The following is a 21,678-nucleotide window of genomic DNA, read 5'->3' on the forward strand; positions in this document are numbered from 1 at the left end:
TTTAAGTGGCTGAATTGGTTGTCAATTTGGAAGATGGAAGATGGGGAGCCGATATCTTTTAAAACTGACCATAATTGTTGTGCCTGTTTCAGATTGTCGTTTACAGAGGTTATGCAATATTGTGATGTTTCCTTGTTTCTTTTGTATTTCACTTCATTTATTCACCGCAATACTGTTGCTGACTGGTCCCATTAAACTTGATGGGAGCATTATGCCTTTTCCTAATTAACCACATGAACCCTAGCAGTCCTATTCTGGGCATATCATAAAAAGCAAACATTCTGCCAAAATACTGTAGGTGACCATTCAGTGAAAATAGTCCACAAGCGAGCCGCTTGTAGATCGGCTATTTTCTGCAAAGATATTTGGTGTAGAGGGAGAGAAGAGGACCAATTAGCCCTGGGGGACACCAGGCAACTATAGGGTTTTAGTGGTAACTCGAAGATCGATAAGTAATGTTCAAGTGTTTATTTTGACCAATCTATACATTATAGAGAATGTTAGTACTGGGAGTTGCTCTCCCTGCTCTTCTATTGAGACAAGATGCTCTGCTTGACAAGTGGTACTACTGCCTGGAGGTCAACATTTTATCTCTCCCCTGAGCAAACAGAAATGTGCTCTATTAGCTCAGTGGTTCCCAAACGTTTTAGCTTGAGACCCAAAAGACACATTTGATGAGGTCTCCCCGGGCCCCAAACTAGTGAAAATAGATCTACCTGTACAAGCTCTGCCATTTTCACTACTTTTTTTTAAATATTTTGTTATAATTGGATTTTCTTTTTTGCTAGTTTGACACTTTATTTAAAAAATATATATTTTTTGAAAACCAAACAAAATAAATAATAATAAAAAAAGAATAGGATATTTACTTGCAAACCCATTGGTCCATGGCCCTAAACACAGCTCTTTTAGCTCTGTGGTACTGCTCTTGAGCAGAGGAGTTACAGTAGGTTCGAATCCGATGCAAAACGGTTAGGAATGCAGCTTTAATCAGGGTCAAAGTATCCAATATACAGGCAACAATTTCACTTAAAAAATACTCCAATCCTCGTCTTTTAAATATTGTTTCATTGCCCTCATTTTGATCAAAGTCACATTTACCATTGGGAATATGTTGTTACCACATCATCAAGATCACTGACATCACACAATATCCTAAAACTTGACTCATTATCTCAAAATCAGAACCGAAAAGTCCCAGAGCACGCACAGCGCACACACAGTAGCATTGTGTGTGAATGTGAGTGTGTGTGTGTGAGTGCGTGTGTGTGTGTGTGTGTGTGTGTGTGTGCGTGTGTGCACGCGCACAAGCCGCACATGTGTGCGTGTGTGCCCGTGCATGCGTGTGTTCAAGCACGAAGGAATGTACCATGACGGACTACCAGCTGTTGTTTCAGTGACTGACAGGGCAACACCCAAAATAATTCAGGCTGGCACTAGCAAATTCACACGCACACGCACACACACACACACACACACACACACACACACACACACACACACACACACACACACACACACAAGATGACAATGCAATACATCATTATGCCTAAGGACTGCATGATCATTTTCACACAAGACTTACTATACTAACTAATACCATTACCATGCTCATCCAGTACGCCAAATGAGTGTCATCCAGATACTGATTAGATTTTCTTAATTCCGGACACTTACTTACACTTGTTATCCACAAGCCCTGTTTTATACTTACATTTTCTCAACAAAAGAAAAGTGAAAATATTTGTTTGAGGGAATACCTATGTTTTCTCAACACTAACGCTAACCCCAGGTTGTAGATCAATAATTTACCAACATTACCCGCTATCTTTTGTGTCAGTGAGGCAGCTGGTAAACTTTTTTATTGTATTTGTACCTTTAATGACATGCCCAAAATAGGAAAACAAGGTCAAGTGGTTAATGCAAGGTCAAAGTTGTAAACCTTTAAGACACTCTTCAGTGGTGTCAATTTAACACAGCGTTAAATTTGAAACTCACGTTTTAATTGTGTTCCAGTCAGGCCTGCATGTGTGAACCAAAGCGAGACCAAAAAGAATGTCTTTACATCTTTGTAAAAGCTCTTTAAGTCACTGAGTTTCTGATTTCAAAAGAGTGGACACATGCTCCGCTCTGCAGCGCCTCTTCTGATGAAAACCTCACATACACTGTCTGAATCCCAGATCTGACGTCTATAAATCACAATCAACTGTCAACAGTCAACACCGTGTTAGATGCCTAGCAGTCCACCTTCTGAGAGCCATATAATTAGCTTGAAACTGAAAGCATTGGTTGTAATATGGCCTTTTACCACAGCTGCTGCCATTGAAGTAGCATTCATCGTGTATAGGCCTAATGCTGCGTTCACACTGGCGACAAAAGCAACAAAATGACCAAGCGTGGCCAGCTTCATTGCTGCAGTCTCCATGTTGCTCAGGCCAAACTGTGTACAGCAGTCAAGGTACAGTTACAGGGCAAGAAGGACACATGGACGGACGGACGGACGGACGGACGGACGGACGGAGAGACGGATGGACAGGGGCGAAAACATACTCTCCTGGAGGAGACAAAAAGTAAATGAAAAGTGTAGGGTTTACTAGCACAACGGCAATAATTGTTTTTTTCTTACCCTAATGGAGCAGGAACTTTGGATAGAGAACAGGGGAGTCTAAATGGTAAACCTAAAATATGACTAAATTACACACCACAGGAGCACTGACATAAGTTGAAGTCTGTAGTGCATCACACCTGTCACACAGTGACAAGTGTAGGGCCTCAGTACATCGCTTTCGTACAATGCTTTCTTCACTCTCAGAGTTTAATTAAAACGTGTGATTCCATGTTCAGTCTGTGAACTCCTGATAAGCCTTGGTTCCAACTGCTATCCTAACCAAACATGTTCATGTGTCTCAACTGAACTTTATGTATTTAATAGCACCTGTTAAACAGCACCTCAACCACACCACCTCCTCAACCATAGCACCGTTTGACAGCGGTGCTAGTATAGTAACTTTATGATGCTACATACAGTATCACCAAAAGTGGTCCCCCAATGATTATTTCAAGCCAAAGATTCAATGCTAAAAGTTAATATGGGATTGCTGGCATACTGTACATGTATTCTGCTGTGCTTAGTAAGATGACAGCTAACAACATTACATAGGTTCCTCACACAAAATTAAAGAGTGACTGGCCGGGTTCAATGCAAAGGAACCCCACACAATGATTGACAAGTCTAATCTAAGCAGCCTGTCTGTAAAAACATAAACAGTCTACACACAGTCGGCCTGTGGTAAGTAACACCACACATATCTATGAGGACATTCATTTATCCCCACACTATGGCTCACTTAAGTGTGGGTAACGTGATATAGTGTCTGTGGAACAGGCAGCGAGACCAGCAGATGGCCAGCTATTCAAAAAATGTCTGGATTTTCGGACAAGGGGCATAACCAGAGGAATGGCACAGACTGGGGTTCAAACATAGTAGGAAATCTGTTTTTGTTTTGTTTTTTTCCCACTTTCCAACCTGGCATCCCTATGGTGGGTGGGTTGTGTGCTGCACAAGTTGTCTCAACTCTCAGAACTATAGCCGTTTCATAAGGACAGCTGAGATGTCCTTCATTATGAAACAAAATCAAAGAGCTCTTTCTAGCTTGTTTACGGTCTATGCAGAGATTGCAGACTAGTAGTATGAATGATACAAACCGTTCTTTCTGTGTGTGTGCACAGCTCTGGAGAAGATATTTCATATCATTGTGTAGTAAAAACTCTCTCTCTCTCTCTCTCTCTCTCTCTCTCTCTCTCTCTCTCTCTCTCTCCCTCTCCCTCTCTCTCTCCCTCTCTCTCTCTCACAGTATGTCATTTTTTGTATGAGGAAGGTTGAATCATCAATGAGTTATGTTATCCCCCCTCTTCGTGTTAATGAGCATGTGCATCCATGCTCACATGCTCATGTGTGTACACAGCGAGTTTATCAGGTAGAAACTGATAAACTTTTGAAACTGATATTATCCTAGATAAAGTACTATGTTCTATCCGTCTGTCTTTCAATGTTATATGAGATACTTAAAGTGTGGTTCCTGTGGAAATAAGCCTCGGCTTTCTAGGATCTCCTTTTAGTTGACCTTGTACCAGTGATTTGTACTGTCATGAAACTGTACTTTTTTTCTATTGCAAACTTCTAATAAATTCTTCAATCAATCAATCAATCAATCAAACAGGACTGAGGGGTCTTTAAAAGCAATGCCTCACCAGAACAGCTGAAAACACATGATCCTATCTAAACACACAGCCCCACCAAGGACACAGACACTGAAGGTGTGTGTGTGTGTGTGTGTGTGTGTGTGTGTGTGTGTGTGTGTGTGTGTGTGTGTGTGTGTGTGTGTGTGTGTGTGTGAGAGAGAGGGGTCTTGTTCTGTAGCAGACAGGAACAGAGACTCATATCATATTCTAATGGTAAACCTGAAAACGTGTAGTTTTTGTTAAATGCAAATAGTTTTTTAGGGAGTAGAGGAAAGAAGAAGAGTATTCTCCAGTCCATTCTCTGTCTCCATTTGCCTCTTGCCTGTGCAGAATGGATCCAGAGTCAATTGAAAACATTCACGGAATATAGGTCGTCTATCATGTGTATTTCTCCTGAATTATTCACACACTGTCCATGAAAGACAAATGTGGGCTGACGCTGACAACATCTGCATCAAATGAAATTGAAAACAAATTCACCAAGTTCAACACTGTCAATTAATACATGTTGTGTCAATGAGGCAACAACTGTGCAGCTGTGTGTTTATCCCATTAGAATGCTTAATGCTAGCAGGTGAGCAAGGCATTTGACATTTGCCTCATGCATTCCTAGATCAGGTGACACGTGTGTGTGTGTGTGTGTGTGTGTGTGTGTGTGTGTGTGTGTGTGTGTGTGTGTGTGTGTGTGTGTGTACGCGCGTGTGACTTGGCTTGGAACACAATGATTCACATCCATCACAATAGCCAGAAGCTACTGCACCTACTCAATTTGATAATAGCGCGCTTGTGTGTGTACCGCAGCCTAATTATTTTACTCATCTCCGTCCATAACAATAGAAAGCTGAGTCAGTGATAGCCTACCACCACCAACAACAACAACAACAACAATTGGAGATTTAACTTTTACAAGTGAGAAATATACCAATAGCGGTTCTACAGACAAATCATAGCATGATGAAATGAATCATAATATAGTCCGAAAACACATCAGACAGTGTGAAATGATGGCTCGCAATCCCAAAGGCATCACATCCTACCTGATTGAATCACAAAACGGGAACTTCTTCTCATCAGCGTCAACAAGCGAGGAGGCGCGTCCGTGCGAGTCCGTCTGCTCCAGTCCAAACACTCCTGTCCTTTTAGCGACCCTCTTCTTTCTCTATGTGCTCATAACAATAACTATAATCCCAAACATATTTAGGCACGCTCGCTCCCGCGATACAATTCGGGGTTCAAAAACTTTGGGGTCCTAAAAGTATGCGTGCTGCTGCCTCGGGATAATATGGACAAAAGTGACTCTGGTTGGCTTGGTGAAAGCTCACAGGACAACTGACCAGAGGGCGCTGATAGCGAGCGCACACTGACTGCACTATCTGACAGGAGGGAGAAAAAGCTCACTGGGGACACCTTGAGTCTGCGAATGGTATAGCATGCTGTTTAATTTGAACGTTTACCAGAGTGAAGAGTTATCTGAATTTACTGATATCCCAAGACCTCCAAATGGTCATTTATGGTGAACTATTTTGTGGCCTTTCAAATGTAAACAACAATCTTCTTTTTTATACAGCTTTAAGTATCCTTTGGCTCTTCTGACAGAGCTTTTGATATAGGGAAGGATTTTTTTTAGAGAGGCTTGTATTTTTGAGTAATACAAAATCCTCCCTTAAAGGTACAATAATGTCTGTCCCGCCCTAGAAATGTAGAATTATTAATTAAGTCCCTGTCCCCATAAACCCCCAACCATCTCCAACCATGTGATTTCTATCTTTGTTTTAATTATTTTTTAAATATTTTTTATCCCATTATTTGTAACCCATTTTCTCCTGGGGAGGGTGGAGGCCCCGAACTGAGCTTGTGCTTCCATCAGTGCATGAGGAGTGAGCAAGCCGCTTCTTTTCACCTGACAGGGGGGAGTTTCCCCGGTTGGACGTAGCGCGTGGAAGGAACACGTTATTCCAACCAGTTCCTTTCCCCTCCATCAGGCGCCCCGGCTGGCCAGGGGGAGGGATTATAGAGACCAGGATTACTGCATGTTTTTGTGAGGGAAACTATATCTACCCTAGGAGACACGGGGAGAACATGCAAATGATTTCTTATTTTTAATTTGAGTAAAGTTAAGTAAAGTTGACACAAAGTCAGGTTACAAAAAAAAGTATATGGACAGAAAAAAAAAACATTTACAATAAATGAATTGGGTAAAAACACATGAAATGTCCTCAGTAAAATGATATAGGCTACATTCACATTCTTGTAATTGATATGTTGATAAATTAGAGTACCGTAATAATACAAGTTCATAGCACACTATTGTTAGTTATGTAACCACCTGGGTTCAAACCCCGGCCTTGTGTGTAACCAAGCATCCGCTCATCCAAAGGTGCATCCCCCTTCTGGGCTACAGGCAGGGCTACTCTGCTACACAGACACTTTTTTTTTTTACACGCAATTAGATAAAAGCAATAACATCCACTCTGTACAGTGTATACATGTCTTCTATTCTATCGACATTTTCTTTGTATGATTTTTAAGGCATGCAGCATTGGTTTCCCAAAATGAATAGCTTCCACTTACAGTATGAAATGATTCCAACACTTTGATTTTGTCCAGCTGTCCAGCAACGTGTGAGTAATACTAGTAATACTAACATTTATGAAAAAAATGTGACCAAAGTAATGACATGTGTAATAAACATTTGTATATATAGCTCAATATTCTGATAATAATTGTTGATATAGAGTAGACTATAGCGTTTGTTCAGTAACACTAACAAGGATCTCCAGCCCCTTAAAGGGGATGACCACCCATTTTCAACAATCAACTATAAACAGCAAAAAAAGAAATTGACCCCACAAAGACACTTTATCAGCTTCAATGTCATAGTGTTCCAATTTAAATTTCCGTCTGCTCATTCATTTGTTTCATCACTTCCAGTTCCACTTATGCTGTATCCTGTGGGTTCTCTCTCCTGATTGGATAACATTGGAATCCTGATCTGAAAATGTATTTTCTGAATACTAAAGAGCTTGGAGACAACCCTCTTATTGAACAAACACTACAGCACTGCTCATTATCAGAATACGGAGCTAATATAATAATTATTATAACATAATGAATATCACTTTAAACACACCGTTAAAAACAATTATGTTCTGTTAATAGTTAATTCTGCATCATGTGTCATGCAGTGCTACAGTATGTACTGTCTTGTCTAATTAAACCAGGTAGATTATTTGTCATTTCCACAGTCATTTGCTGTACTGTAGTATTCATAAATAAAAAGGTGATATTTTTTAGTTTTCCCTCTATTCAAACACAAGAGGGCGCTGTTTAGTCACGGTGCCTCACATGGCTGTCTCGCTGGGGTTTGCAGGGTCAAAGGTCATAATCTCCATGTGGATAAGACCTGGTTGGAGAGTGGAACAATAAAATGTTAAGCACATTTAACTTACAGCTTAGCTTACAATGCATGGCATAGTGACATGTTTTAAATGTCAAAATAGACACAGGCTTAATGTGGTTTATCCAACACAATTGAATGGATTCTCAAGCACATCAATTCAGTCCTTCAAATAAAATGCATAAGATGGGCTCCGATGAATGCAATGAACTTTGGAGTCTTCACTTCATTTGTACAAGTACATACAGTACATATATGTGAAATATTGTGCATTGCAGCTTCAACTCTTACTTTTCCACTCCCCCACTGCCAGCTCCAGGTTCTCAAAGGAGTCATCGTAGGGCTGGTCAGATGAGGGCTCACACTCTGGGTCGTGGTACTCAGACAGGTAGGGATGGGACAGTCCCTGTTTAGCTGTCAGTCTGGTCTCTGGATCCAGCAGCAACATGCCCTCTAGTAGGTCCACAGCTACACGCACACGCACACGCACACAATCAGAGCCATTAATGCCTAAATTAAATGCAGATACCAGTCGTCCGGGCTGTGTCACTCCCCAGTCCCCATCCCCCCCCCCCCCCCCTGTAATCACGATGTACTGTAGCATATTCATTCATACTCAAGGGGCACGAGTTATCCTCAGCATTGCATATAGGTGTATATGTATATGTAGTTTCATGTCATTTAATGAAACGTATTGCATTTAGTGTTTGTGTTTATGATGTTTTCTATGGTAAAACCTTTTGTATTGTTGCTTTTATTTCCTTTTTAGAGTAGCCAACTACTTTTTACCCCCTTTTTCTCTCCAATTTAGTTGTTATTCCAATGAATTCTTCCCTACACACATTTCTGTGTTTCAGGGCTCACCTGCCAGTGAGAAGCCCCAGACCAGGAGGATGTATGGTTGCACCATGGTGGATTCGAAAACCACAATCTTTACCTTGATTTTACCACTGCGCTACCCGAGTGTATTGTTGCTTTTTAATAAATACAAAAATGTAATTGTACAAATCTCAGCTTCAAGTTCACCGTACCATTTTTGTCCATTTCGGGGAAAACATCTTTGAAAATCTTCTTCTTCTGAACAGGGAGACCTTGAACATATGACTGGGCCTGTGAAAGTTTACAATTCAGATATCAACAGATGTTTTTATCCGGAGCGACTTACAATGTGCATGCACTGTCAGCGTAAATGACATGAACCCTAGTCAACCAACGACAGGGTAACCCACTTTGAACCCCAAAAAGTTCCAAAATGTGTCTAAAATCAGACCCACATCTGTTTACATCTGTCTAGCATCATCCATGGCATGTACATAATGTCTTAAACTCCCCATATACTTAGTAAAACAGACCTGAGTTGGCCCTTCACTTGTTTCCTTCAACACCAAATCTCTTTGCCAGAAATAACAGATCTACAAGCTCACAACACCTTACGTTGTGAGCTTGTTGTTCAGCTATTTCTGGCAAATGTTACTCCAGAATAGGGGATGCTAGTGAATAAATAGAACTTGCTGAATAGACAACAAGCAGGACGTGCAAACACAGAGATAATAAGTGCATGTCAATAGAGGCGAGGAGTCTGAGGAGGTGAGTTTCCGAAGATAGTGATTTTGTCATACGTCTTTGCTTTGCATCTTCTGGACCAAGGAAGGAAGAGGTGTTCCTGTGATGCGTAGGATCTTCTTCAGCTGATCGATACCTCAAACAAGCTGGTTAAGGAAAGCCCATATTATACATGATATAGTTCCAAAGGAGTGGTATTCTATTCAATGTTGGGATAGAGGAAAGCTGAATAGCCACTAGATGTCACTGTTTTAACATTTTTGTACTGTCATGCAGTCATCTTGACCACTGTTTTAGAAGAAATGTACTGTCATATACTGTCATCTTGACCATATGAAAGTGGGATCTGGGAACCCCAAAGCATCCTTGAGCCTGAGGGGGTCCCCAGCAAAATGAGGAACAGAATAAACATTTAAAGGAGTAGTTCACCCCCAAAATGACTTTTTTTCTATTGATTAGTCACGCCATGGAGACTAGAGTTCAATAATATTTTTAGTTTTTTGTCACATTCCTAAGACAAAAACGTGATAACAATAAATTTACCCCCATTGATTCCGGATGGTGACCCGTTTCGAAACGGGTCACCATCCGGAATCAATGGGGGTAAATTTACTCGAATCCAATTTTTGTCTTAGGAATGTGACAAAAACCTAAAAATATTATTGAACTGTACTCTCCATGGCGTGACTAATCAATAGAAAAATAGTCATTTTGGGGGTGAACTACTCCTTTAAGCCCTGTTGTCTTTGTTCACCTATTTGAAGTAATTCAATATCACTCAAATAATAATGTTACAGTTCCCTGTCACTGTGTTATAGCTACTGCTAGATTAAAGTCTAGCTTATCTTTCAGAATACACTGTTTGATGTCAAACCTCAGATGGACTTGTATCACTGCAAAACATCTAGCAGCAAAGATCTGTCCCTTAAAGGGCAAGGTCGTGCCATCTATCTTGGCCATATATGGATTCTGTCGTCTGACATCATACATACAATCCCTTTTATGCCCATATATGGAGATCCCTTTTATGGCCATATATGGAGATCCGTGATCGGAGTGTCTTACATCACTGTGATGTCACCTGTGATGTCACAGTGATGTGTCAGCCTTTTATGCCCATATATGGAGGTCTCTGCTCTGAGTATCAGACATATATACATATACATATACTGCATGCACCGTGGTAACTGCATGCACTGTGCAACTAACTGTATGTAACAGTACTGTAGGTATTGAACAGGTAAGGATACTGTCATGTCCAGGGAACAGGACTTTTCCTGTGATCAGCTCAGCCAGGATGCAGGCAGCAGACCACACATCCACTACGAAAGAACAGGAACAAACACAACAGACACAATTATTTATCAGATGCATAAAATAGTTTTTTTTGTGTAAAACAAATCACAAATTCTCACAAGATACTGTATATTTATCACAACATACTGTAATGTTGTAGATCATCATCTGCTATTTTAGCTGAAACCTTTCACCCATTTTTAAAAAATGAAAGGAAAAGAAAAAAGAAACTCCTTTACTGTTCTATTTATGGCACACTGTCGGTGACTCACTGTATTCAAAACAGGTTAGGACTTGTTTCCTGGTGAGGGAATGTTATAATATGATATGATATTACAGTATATGACATTACCTGTTTGGCTGTAATGCATCCAGTTGAATATGATCTCTGGGGCACGGTACCAGCGCGTCACAACATAACCCGTCATCTCGCTTTCGGCCTGCCGCGCCAGGCCAAAGTCCAGGATCTGAAAGAGCAGCCACAACAATGGTTTATGACCCACATAGACATCAAAGGGGGCTTTTACCCCAGTATTTCTCAACCTTTTTTCTGCATGGGCACACTTTTCATGTCCCAAGAATCCATGGGCACACCAACATAATACGGGGGTGTAAATATCGTCACTGTCGGGAAGAAAACCTTGTATCTCCAAGTTTCAAATTTGTATGTTTCTTCGCAAAGTAAAGCCCTGCTTCATCATACAATTAAGGCTGTCGCACAACAGTAGTGAAAACAGCAGATCTACAAGCACACAACGCCTCGCACCGCGAGGCGTTGTGTGCTTGTAGATCGGCTGTTTTCACTAGTTTGAATCATTTTTAAAATGATAAATACAATACTGGCTTTCAAGCAGTTTCAAGGGGCACACTTGACCCTTCTCAGGGGCACACCAAAGGTCCCCAGGCACAGTGGTTGAGAAACACTGTTTTACCCGACTGGAAAAAGTGCCCTCTCCAGACCATGAATGCAGTTTTTACTATGGTTAAAGAAATGCAAATGCACTCCCTTCCATGCCATAACTGAAGGCAGCATTCAAGAGAATTGCCTTGTCGAAAATCTCCTTAACTTGAGTGCAGCATCTTATGTTGAAATCAAGAAATGTGTAGAAGGCAATTATCGAAAATAGCAGACCTCCAAGCTCACAACGCGTCGCAGCGCAACATTTTGTGAGCTTGGAGGTCAGCTTTTCACCGGTCGGCTTTTCAACAAAAGGCCCTTTCAGAAATCTCAGCCCCTGCCTCTCTAACATTCTCTGCACGTCCCTGTTTACGACCCTAAGCACGATTTTTACACCAAGGTGCCGCAATCAGTGTCATTCGGTCAGCTTCATTCATGTGCATGGTCATTCTAAATATACACTGGTACCTGTTCATCTATAAGGCAGACAGCTACAACTCTACAGTTCATTGATGCTTAAATGGAACGTTATAGACCATATCTGCAGGGGCAGATAAGGTCCTACAGTATCTGTAAGGTCCTATCTGTAGGGCAGCCCTATCTGAATGGGTAGAGACTAGAGAGACAGAAGGTCCACGGTTCGCCCCCAGGACCCCGGTTGATGATGTCCCTGATCAAGGCACTAAACAGTTAACGGCTCCCTGGGCGATGTATTAATGCCACTTGCCCACTGCTCCTGTAGTTAGGATGGGTGGAATGCATAGGACAAGCTTTCCATAATACGTGCAAAATGTAATGTGATAAAACATACCCCAAAGGAGTCGGGACCATCTGACTTGATCAAATGACTGGCTTTAAAGTCTCTATTGTATGCTCTGAGCAAAGAAAGTCTTTCTTCAATGCTTGTAATGTGCAAAACGACCTCCAGCTTCTTTTGAAAATGAATATTTTTGCCCATCAGGCCGATTTTTTCAAACACATTTTTGGACACTGCTCCTACAGATTTTGCCCTAAAATCATGCAAAGCGGGACACAGTATGTCTAAAGTCATACATGAGACCTGATGGTCGCTTATCTCCCGATTAGGGAGTCTTACTGGTAAATATTTGTACACACATTATTGCTCGAAACTAGGATAAGTTTTGTGATTTTTGAGTTCAAATAAATGTTTGTATTGAATTTAAAAATGTATAAATGAGTCTTAAGACTACAGAATGATAGGATCTTTTGTTGTGTACAGTAAGTGATACAGTTAAATTAGCCCAGGGTGAGGAGGAACATGATGGTAAGGTGATTCAGCAGTGAGACAGGAAACTATTATTGTCACACTGAAAGTTTGTGTCAGCATGATCTCAGGGTAATCAGACGGATAGATGTGTGACTTATCAACAACCTTTTGAACTTACCTTTAATTCACAGTTTTCATTTACTGCAAGGTTGCCGGGTTTCAGATCCTGTAGGACAAAGATATATTTACAAAATATTAGACCACAAAGACTTTCTGCAAAGTCTCTCCTATATGAAACAAAACAAGACAAGACAATCTTGATAGAGTCATGTTTGACTGAGGAATTAACCTATAAGTTACTAACCCGGTGGACGATTCCAGCAGAATGAATAAACTGTAAAAACACACAAAAGAAATCAGGTTGAAATCAACACAAGTCATAATGGAGTAGTACAAGGTTAAGACAGATTCAGCTCAGCAGCTTATTTATTTTATTGTTTTAAATGTTATGTTTAGTTTAGTTTGTTTGAGGAGACTCTTCCATGGGAAAGCCGGATCTTTTTGTCTCCATAAGGAACTACTGCTGGTCATCAAATTATTGGTTTAGGAATGCGACAAGACATGTTTTGTGAGCTTGTAGATCATCTATTTTCGGTGAGCGACGCCATTCACTTTACATAGAGTACCTGTCTGCCTGGCTATTGTATGTTTTCTTAGCAGGAATGCCAAATATATATAGAACTTTGACCAATTCCTATAGATAGACAGACAGACAGACAGACAGACAGACAGACAGACAGACAGACAGACAGACAGACAGACAGACAGACAGACAGACAGACAGACAGACAGACAGACAGATAGATAGATAGATAGATATAGTACTATTCTATCAATTTCACCTCCTTTGAGTTTTGTTATGTTCAGAGATATTTAGTTCTTTACCAGGTATACATATAAGGCAATAGCATCATAATAGCAAAAAGATAAGCCAATATAGAGTTTTTGAGATACAGAGAGATATTCAGATGCTGTATCAGTAGCTCCCTATCACAACAACTTCAGATGAATGAATATAACAACAAACAAACCAACCTTGAGTCCTCTCAGAAGCTGGTAAAACAGGTACGTGATGATACGATCAGTTAATCTACGCCTCTTCATGATGTGGCTGAGGTCCTGAGCTACGAGCGGCATTACCATGTAACTAGAGAGACAGACAGACAGACAGACAGACAGACAGACAGACAGAGAGAAATGAGCGACTAGCAGAGATGTAAACATATTTGGCTCAACAGAGATGACTAGAACATAAATCTACAATAAGCTATAATCTCCAGAATACTAGTCAACTTACAGTACAATGAGTATGGATCTCTGCTGAAAAACAACACTGTGCACACAAATCAAAACAAACATGAATGAGCTTGCTCTGCTGTACACACACCTATGGGCTGTCTAATGACTTTTCTCATGCACGCACCCACAGGCACATGCATACTGTACACACACACACACACACACACACACACACACACACACACACACACACACACACACACACACACACACACACACACACACACACACACTACTGTGTACATACTACACACTCACACACACATACTGTGCACTGTGTACAGTACACACACATGTGCAGGCACACACACACACGCAAACACAGAGACATGCACTCACCTACTGTACAAGCTGGCACGCACACACACTCTCACTCGCTTACACACTCGCTCACAAGACACACTCAAAGTCTCAACAAGCTGTGACAACTGGCCAAGGAATGCAGCTTCTAACCCCCAACTCACAAGGTCTGGAATTTCTCCGGCGTGGAATCAGGTGTGAAGACGTCGAGGAGGCAGATCACCTTAAGGAAAGAAACAGCAAGAGCACAGTCATGTTATCATTACTGTAACATTATATTCTTATCAAACAAGGTGACTTGTTGCAAAACATCAAGCACTGTTACAAACTTGTACAGTATATTGTCAATGTCGGGGTGAAATCTTTTATGACCAAAATCATTATTTTTTAAAGAAAAAAGAAAAAAAAGAACCAGTGTTCCAATGGATCTGATGTATTCATACTATTTAGTCACAACTCACAAGCTCTTGTTACTGTAATACTTTTCACTGGTTTGATATTTATAAAACTCACAGACAGACTTAATCCGGCGTCCCTATTTTGGGCATGTCTTAACAGGTAAAAATGTTCAACATTGAAGGTTAAAGGGTCAGCGACAGTGGCTTTGATTGATTGATTGAAGAATTTATTAGAAGTTTGCAATAGGAAAAAAAAACCTCAAAGTTAAAGTGTATACCTCGTTCAATGACATTTCTCAAAATTTGCTCTCAGACTGAATAAGTATTACCCCTGCTTTAGACTGAAACACAGTTAGTCTCTCTGTTGTCAGTCTTTGGTTTTCAGTGAAAACAATGAGGCATGCGGGTTCCCACAACACACAGCATGAGCCTTTGACAATGGAGTCACCTAAGGTTGTGGATTATTGGACCTCAAACTATTGCTCTGCATAACATGATTTGGTAGGACGAGTGGACTGTTAACATCCTTCTGTGTTATGGGATCTTAACAACTACTGTGTCCCTCCTTGTTTGAGATATGTCGCTTAGAAACACTCAGCCGTCCCTCCAGGTTGTGGGAGCAATGTCACTTGTAAACAAAGCTCTTGTTGTTTTAACTAAACTGACTGGCCTTTAACATATTTCATACTACTCGATGAAGAAGAAAAAAATGTTATTTCCATCGACAAGCATCATAGATGCACAGTACTTCACCCTGGTATATGTGGTGTGTCCCATGGCCCCTGTCCAGGTCCCAGCCCTCAGAATCTGAGTTAATGTCATGATAATAATGTAGACCTTATTAATCCCACAGGGAATTGACCTTGGGACCTTGTGTTTCCCAGGTAGCCTCTCTACCCATTCAGCTATTGCCTCCCCAGAGTTTCCCCCTTGAGGCGCCCCTGGTGATGTGCAATGAATCTGCAGCGCCTGGCACTGCTACAATACTTAGTTGTATAGTGCAGCAAGACTTAAGCCAATGTGGTGAGGGCAGTCTGCTGTAGCAGGGGGTTGTGAATGTGTACAGACCTACTTTGAAGCATTATGTGGAGATCTGATATAACTACCAGTATGTACAGAAATATCGTATGCTTCTGCATCTGCTGTTCATAATAACTGATGTGTAATTATTTTGAATGATAAAGGTTACAAGCGGTGATATGAGCCGAAGTGTTGTACACCCCCCTTTATGTTGTTATTACACATACAGTAATAGCATGTAGTTAATGTTATTTTGGGCAATCTTCCATTTAAAGGAGTAGTTAACCCTCAAAATTACTTTTTTTCTATTGATTAGTCATGCCATGGAGACTAGAGTTCAATAATATGTTTTGTTTTTTGTCACATTCCTTAGACAAAAAATGTATTTGAGTAAATTTACCCCCATTGATTCCGGATGGGGACCCGTTTCGAAACGGGTCCCCATCCGGAACGAATGGGGGTACATTTATTGTTATCACATTTTTGTCTTAGGAATGCGACAAAAAACTAAAAATATTATTGAACTCTAGTCTCCATGGCGTGACTAATCAATAGAAAAAAAATCATTTTGGGGGTGAACTACTCCTTTAAGGTCCACCAACTGCATTACACACATCATCACATGACTATCAATTTCGATGCCAATAAAATAAGTTAAAACCTAATTTGTTCTTACTATGCCTTTAATTATTACTTATAAGCGCCCCAACAAACTGAATAAGGCTTTGATTTCTTTTTTGTTCAACTCAATTTGTATGGCTATGTAATGTCCATTTAAGGTGCATTGGATAGCAGCTCCAAGCAAACAAATTACATATCGTAGCTGTCTGGCAGAACTTACAATGAATGACTTAATGTCCTGCTTCATCATACAAGTGTACGTTGGCTCATTGTTGCCATGTGAGTTTTTTTTTTCTCTTTTTTTTCTGATTGGGTACAGTATGTTTACGTCGATGGCAAAAACAACATAGTGTGTCACACAAAGGTAACAACAAATAGCAGCTCACAATGTGTATTCTGATTCCACCGGGTATTTTCACAATTTTAAAATGTTAGTAAAATAACAATAAAATAGAAGGTTTTCCGCCCAAAAGCAACAATATGACACAGATTATGAGCTCAGTCCAGAGCTGAGCTCATATCCTGCGTTCCATCACGTTGCCCAGGGACTTACATTGTCATGCTGTATGTGTCGAAGAAGCCGGAGCTCCCTGTAGGCTCGCTTGGCGTGGATGAGAGACTGGAAGGGTCGCGACAACTTCTTGATGGCCACCTTCTCCTTGGTCTGCTGGTCAATGGCAGAGCTGTAGGAGGCCAAAGGAAAACAATCCGTCTGTTATTTATTCATCTTTTGATACCCTGCTCATCACATTTTGCATTCGTCGCATTCCTAAGACAAAAAATGGATTATAGTAAATTTACCCCCATTGATTCTGGACCAAAATACAAGGCCCTAGATGGGGACCCAATGCATTTGGGTCAGAATCAATGGGGGTAAATTTCCCCATCCAGAATCAAAGGGGGTAAATATAGCCTACTATATATATATATATATATATATATATATATATATATATATATATATATATATATGTGTGTCTTTGGAATGCAACTAATTCAATAGGAAAAAAATGTCATTTTGGGGTGAATCAATCAATCAATCATTCAATCAATTCAACCCTGACTGGCCTAGAGGAGTGTATTTATTTTTGGGTTGGGTCCCTCCAGGTTGGAGGGGGGGGGGGGGGAGAGAGAGAGAGAGAGAGAGAGAGAGAGAGAGAGAGAGAGAGAGAGAGAGAGAGAGAGAGAGAGAGATTCATTGGAGGGGGGGGGGAGAGAGAGAGAGAGAGAGAGAGAGAGAGAGAGAGAGAGAGAGATTCTTGCCTTATCTGCGGACCTGCATCGACTTGCTAGTTTGTGCCTCAGGCACAATAGCGCTTCTGTTATCAGCGGAGCTTAGCCTAGGCTACTCCTCGGATTGTAATGTAGGCTAATAGCTTTACACAACAGGTAGCTACAGTGCACACAGTGCACTCTTCAATCGCGCAAATAAATCATTTTGGGCTTACAACAAACGCGACATTTGATTTTGAATTGATAATGAAAGGAAAGGGATCAATTGCGTTCTTGTCAGGTGCAACGAAATAATAATTTATTAGAGACTGATTTGGCAGTAAGACACTTTGCAGTTTGCACAGCTTGAAGAGTTAAATCTATCCATTTGTAACTCCCGAGCAGTTTTGTTCACTCTCGGAGTGAAACCTTGAAATGTAGACGTTTGAGAAACACAGATATAAACTCACCACACTGTGCCGTAAGCGCCAGAACCGATCGCTTTGAGTGCAGTGTATCGCTCCGGGACGTCCCACGTCGTTTTCTGGACCTCAAGCCTGTGGTATCCGGGTGGTGTGGGTGGTGTTGGTGAGTCCTTCACGGGGGACGCCATTGCCCTCAAAATGTTTATGGGAAAATAAAAAAATAATCTGGTCTACATAAACCTTAGTTCTCTCTCAGCCCATGGAGTGTCAGCTGTGCGTCTGTCTGTCAACCTGCAGGTGAGATGGCTAAAGGTAGACTGGAGGGAAGGGTGACGCCCCCTTTGGGAAGCTAGCCCTCCTCAACCCACACACACACACACACGCACGCACACACACACGCACACACACACACACACACACACACACACATAGGCCTACTAGGCTACTACACGCACGCAGACACACGCACGCGGTTGCATAATTAATTTGTGATAATGTTTTGAGCCAAAAAATGGATTGGTGCATTCTGTCTTGTGAGCAATTATGTTGAATTATTGATCATGATCTGGGTGGTGTGTAGTGTGTGTGCAGACCAATAATGACGACATGTCTTAAATTGTTTGCTGGGTCACCTGGGTGATATGGCCATTTGGCTGATTCAGCCTGTTTGTCTTTAAGATGACCATTCATCTGAATCCTGTTGGACAGGTTTTACCTAACCTTTGAGTCCAGTGTCCATATCACATCCGCATAGATAGCCTACATACAGTGGTTCTCAAACATTTTTGTATGGGAAGGACCCCTGTGTATTTGGCTGCAATACAGCACCCACTAAAATAACCACTATTTAATTTTTTATATCAAATAAAAACCTGCACTTAACCACCCCTCTGCTGGTATGCACCAACGGGCATAGTCAGAAAGTTGAGAAAATGGGAAGTGAGTAGCCTACATCCATACTATAATTAGAGAGAGAGGTCAGTCAGTCAGTCAGTCAGTCAGTAGGTCACAAAATGCATTATCTATTCACTCGCTTCAGCGACTGATCTCAAATTTAACATGGCATTGGCCATTAATTAGCATTATACACACGGTGACGGCATATGCGCAAATGGCGGGGGGGACAAGGTGTTTTTGTCACCTTCCAGGTTCAATTTCGTCCCCTCCATTCACTTCCAGAAGACCCCCCTGTCCCCCCAGTCAGGGACATAGTGGTCTAAATTCTGAAATCATGCACTAAACACGATCGAAGATGCTTTTTGAATGATTTATAGATGCTATTATATGAGAACACCCCTCTGTTTTCCTGCAAAATGATTTGGTCTGTGTTGCCAAGTTCTTAGAAACAAGCAGCCAGCTATATAAAAACCACAATATTCCATGGTGGTTTTCATATAGCTGGCTGCTTGTTTCTCTCGCAAAATCTGGCAACAAGAAATGAAAGCAACAGAAGGAACGACAGAAGGAAGAGAACTTCCTGCTGCTGCAGCTCAAACTCAATAGAACACAATATTTATAACTTTGGTTCTGCCATTTCAAATAGTTAATAAGGAATGCCGCCACCCTGGACAAGGAAAGGATTACTTTGTTTTTGTTGCCACCCTGGCCAGACAAGGAAGCTAAAGGATTAGTCTACTTTGTTGTTACTTGGGCTGTGTCTGTGTGACGAGAGGACTGGAGCCGGAGGACAGGAGGAGGGGGAGGAGGAAGCCGGGTAATGAATGACATTTATACCGTATTGTGTTCTGGACTGGCGGCCTGTTCTAACCTGTGCCAACTGCTTGTGGACTGTATTATTGTATTGTGTGTTCAGTGTTCTGACGGCTGAGCGGCTGTCATGCTTCTGAGTTCTGAGTAGGGATACTGTATTTTATTGTGGCCAGTGTTTTGAGTGATGAACGGTCGCTGTGCCAAATTGCTGCTATAGTCGGCGTTCTTGAGGTAAAAAGTTAACCATAGAAACATGAAAGAAACGTTGGTTATGACGAGAGGACTGTTTAATGTCAGTGTTTGTGTTGAAGTGTGTTTTAAGCTTTTGGTTGTGTTGGTTATTGCAGTACTAGTGATAACTTGATAAGTAAATAAATAATACATCATAAAACCGTTAATGCCTGTATCTGAAGGAAAATGAGGGGGTAAAACTGCCCGAAAACCGATCTCTGCATGCAAAAACAACGAAATCGGGCGCGCACGGACGCGCGCGGCGGCGCGCGCAGGTCCCCCCCTATGCATTTATTGGATCTGCGCTACTGGGTGACGGAGCCCGAATTTCATTTTTCCCAAAATTATAGCTATTTATTAGCGTTTCTTCACTCTACAGCTCTACAGCCTGTTGTCAGGGTTACGGTCCGTTCCTCCAGGCCATGGGATCTGTAGCCCCGGGCCCACACACACCTCTCTCACAGTTAGGAATGTTGCAGTCTCTCTCTCTCTCTCTCTCTCTCTCTCTCTCTCTCTCTCTCTCTCTCTCTCTCTCTCTCTCTGCATGGGTCACGCATGCAACGGGTGATGTGTGTCTCATCTTCCAACGGGTATAGAAAAATTATGTGGAGCAAATACATCCTCATACTTCTATTCACCTAATTTAGCTGTTAAATTATTTGTATCCATCATAAATACATTATGATGCTCCGACATATTCTCACGCACACACCATGCAGTTACAGTTACTTTCCCCATAACCCACACTCTGCACATATTTTGCAGCACATATATTCGAACGGGTAAGGTCTAGTTCCTACTAACTTGACTGGGGGTCTGTTTATTTCAGTAGGCTAAGCAATACAGTTTAACTGATAGAAAGCATACGTTTTTATTATTCCACCCTCCTCTTGAGCTGTATGGAATAACTACACATATAGTTGTTCATACATTACATTTTGTGTTGTGTTTTACAAAGGCAAGAAGGAAAATCAAGTCCCTTTGTGTCTGCCATTCCTGACTGAAAGAAAATGCCAGTTTCTTTGTGGATTTTGAAACTAAAACCAGTCTTAATTCCTTTAATTTATGTTTCTGGTTGTCTTGTACTTTTCTAATAGCCTACACATTGCTGTAATAACAACATTGTCTCATTGTGATGTTCCTAATCCACCTATAGCTGGTGCTCTATGATAATTCAGAATTGGTTGCTTGCATCAGTCGTTAGGGCCTGCATGCAATGAATATGATGAAGACATAATGTGTAATAGTCTACATACTGTACAGGAAATGTATAGTTAAAATACTGATATTTAGCATGATGTGTTGCATTGGGATGTCATTCACATTTGAGCTTTGTAAGGGACCGTAAAGCATCTTTAGGCCCATGTGTATCTATGTTATTATCATATGTATGGTGAGCTGTATGAGATGAGCAATACGTTTTAGCTATTTGTGTAAATCTATGCATGGTATATACTAAATGTCACCTTTTTACACTTAAATTGGGATGAGGGAGGCACTTCAGGTGTGGTCAGCCTAGGCCTAGGCCTAGGGCATCACACTGTGTTAATCCGGGCTGTAAATAATTCAAATTCTCAACCAGTTGGGATGCTTATTTGTCACAGGAATTGTGAAAGTGAGCAAAGAAGTCCAACAAGTACTGTAAATGTAAGTGATGGTACTGGTAGCAGCACTGACTGCAGTACAATTCCCCAGTGTTAAATCGAGAGTGTATACAATGTAACCAAAGTGTTCCCACATCAGATTCCAAATGCTTTGTTTCAACTGTGGTTAACATA

The 21,678-nt window shown here is 41.1% G+C and overlaps 1 protein-coding gene across 1 annotated transcript; it reads right to left on the reverse strand.

Annotated features, from left to right (window-relative positions):
* Positions 1–7,561: 7,561 nt before the first annotated feature.
* Positions 7,562–18,147, reverse strand: LOC308291598 (mitogen-activated protein kinase 12; the record flags this gene model as incomplete). The annotated part of the gene is made up of 12 exons (XM_080733652.1): positions 7,562–7,645; positions 7,931–8,107; positions 8,671–8,749; positions 9,259–9,338; positions 10,453–10,524; positions 10,851–10,965; positions 12,803–12,850; positions 12,989–13,018; positions 13,720–13,831; positions 14,448–14,506; positions 16,876–17,005; positions 18,005–18,147. The coding sequence occupies 12 exons, from the start codon at positions 18,145–18,147 to the stop codon at positions 7,584–7,586; spliced, it is 1,107 nt and encodes a 368-aa protein (XP_080589778.1). The 3' UTR covers positions 7,562–7,583.
* Between the last annotated feature and the right edge of the window lie 3,531 nt (positions 18,148–21,678).

The sequence above is a fragment of the Nannobrachium achirus genome, assembly GCF_963921795.1.
Source record: "Nannobrachium achirus genome assembly, chromosome: 9".
Classification (NCBI taxonomy): domain Eukaryota; kingdom Metazoa; phylum Chordata; class Actinopteri; order Myctophiformes; family Myctophidae; genus Nannobrachium; species Nannobrachium achirus.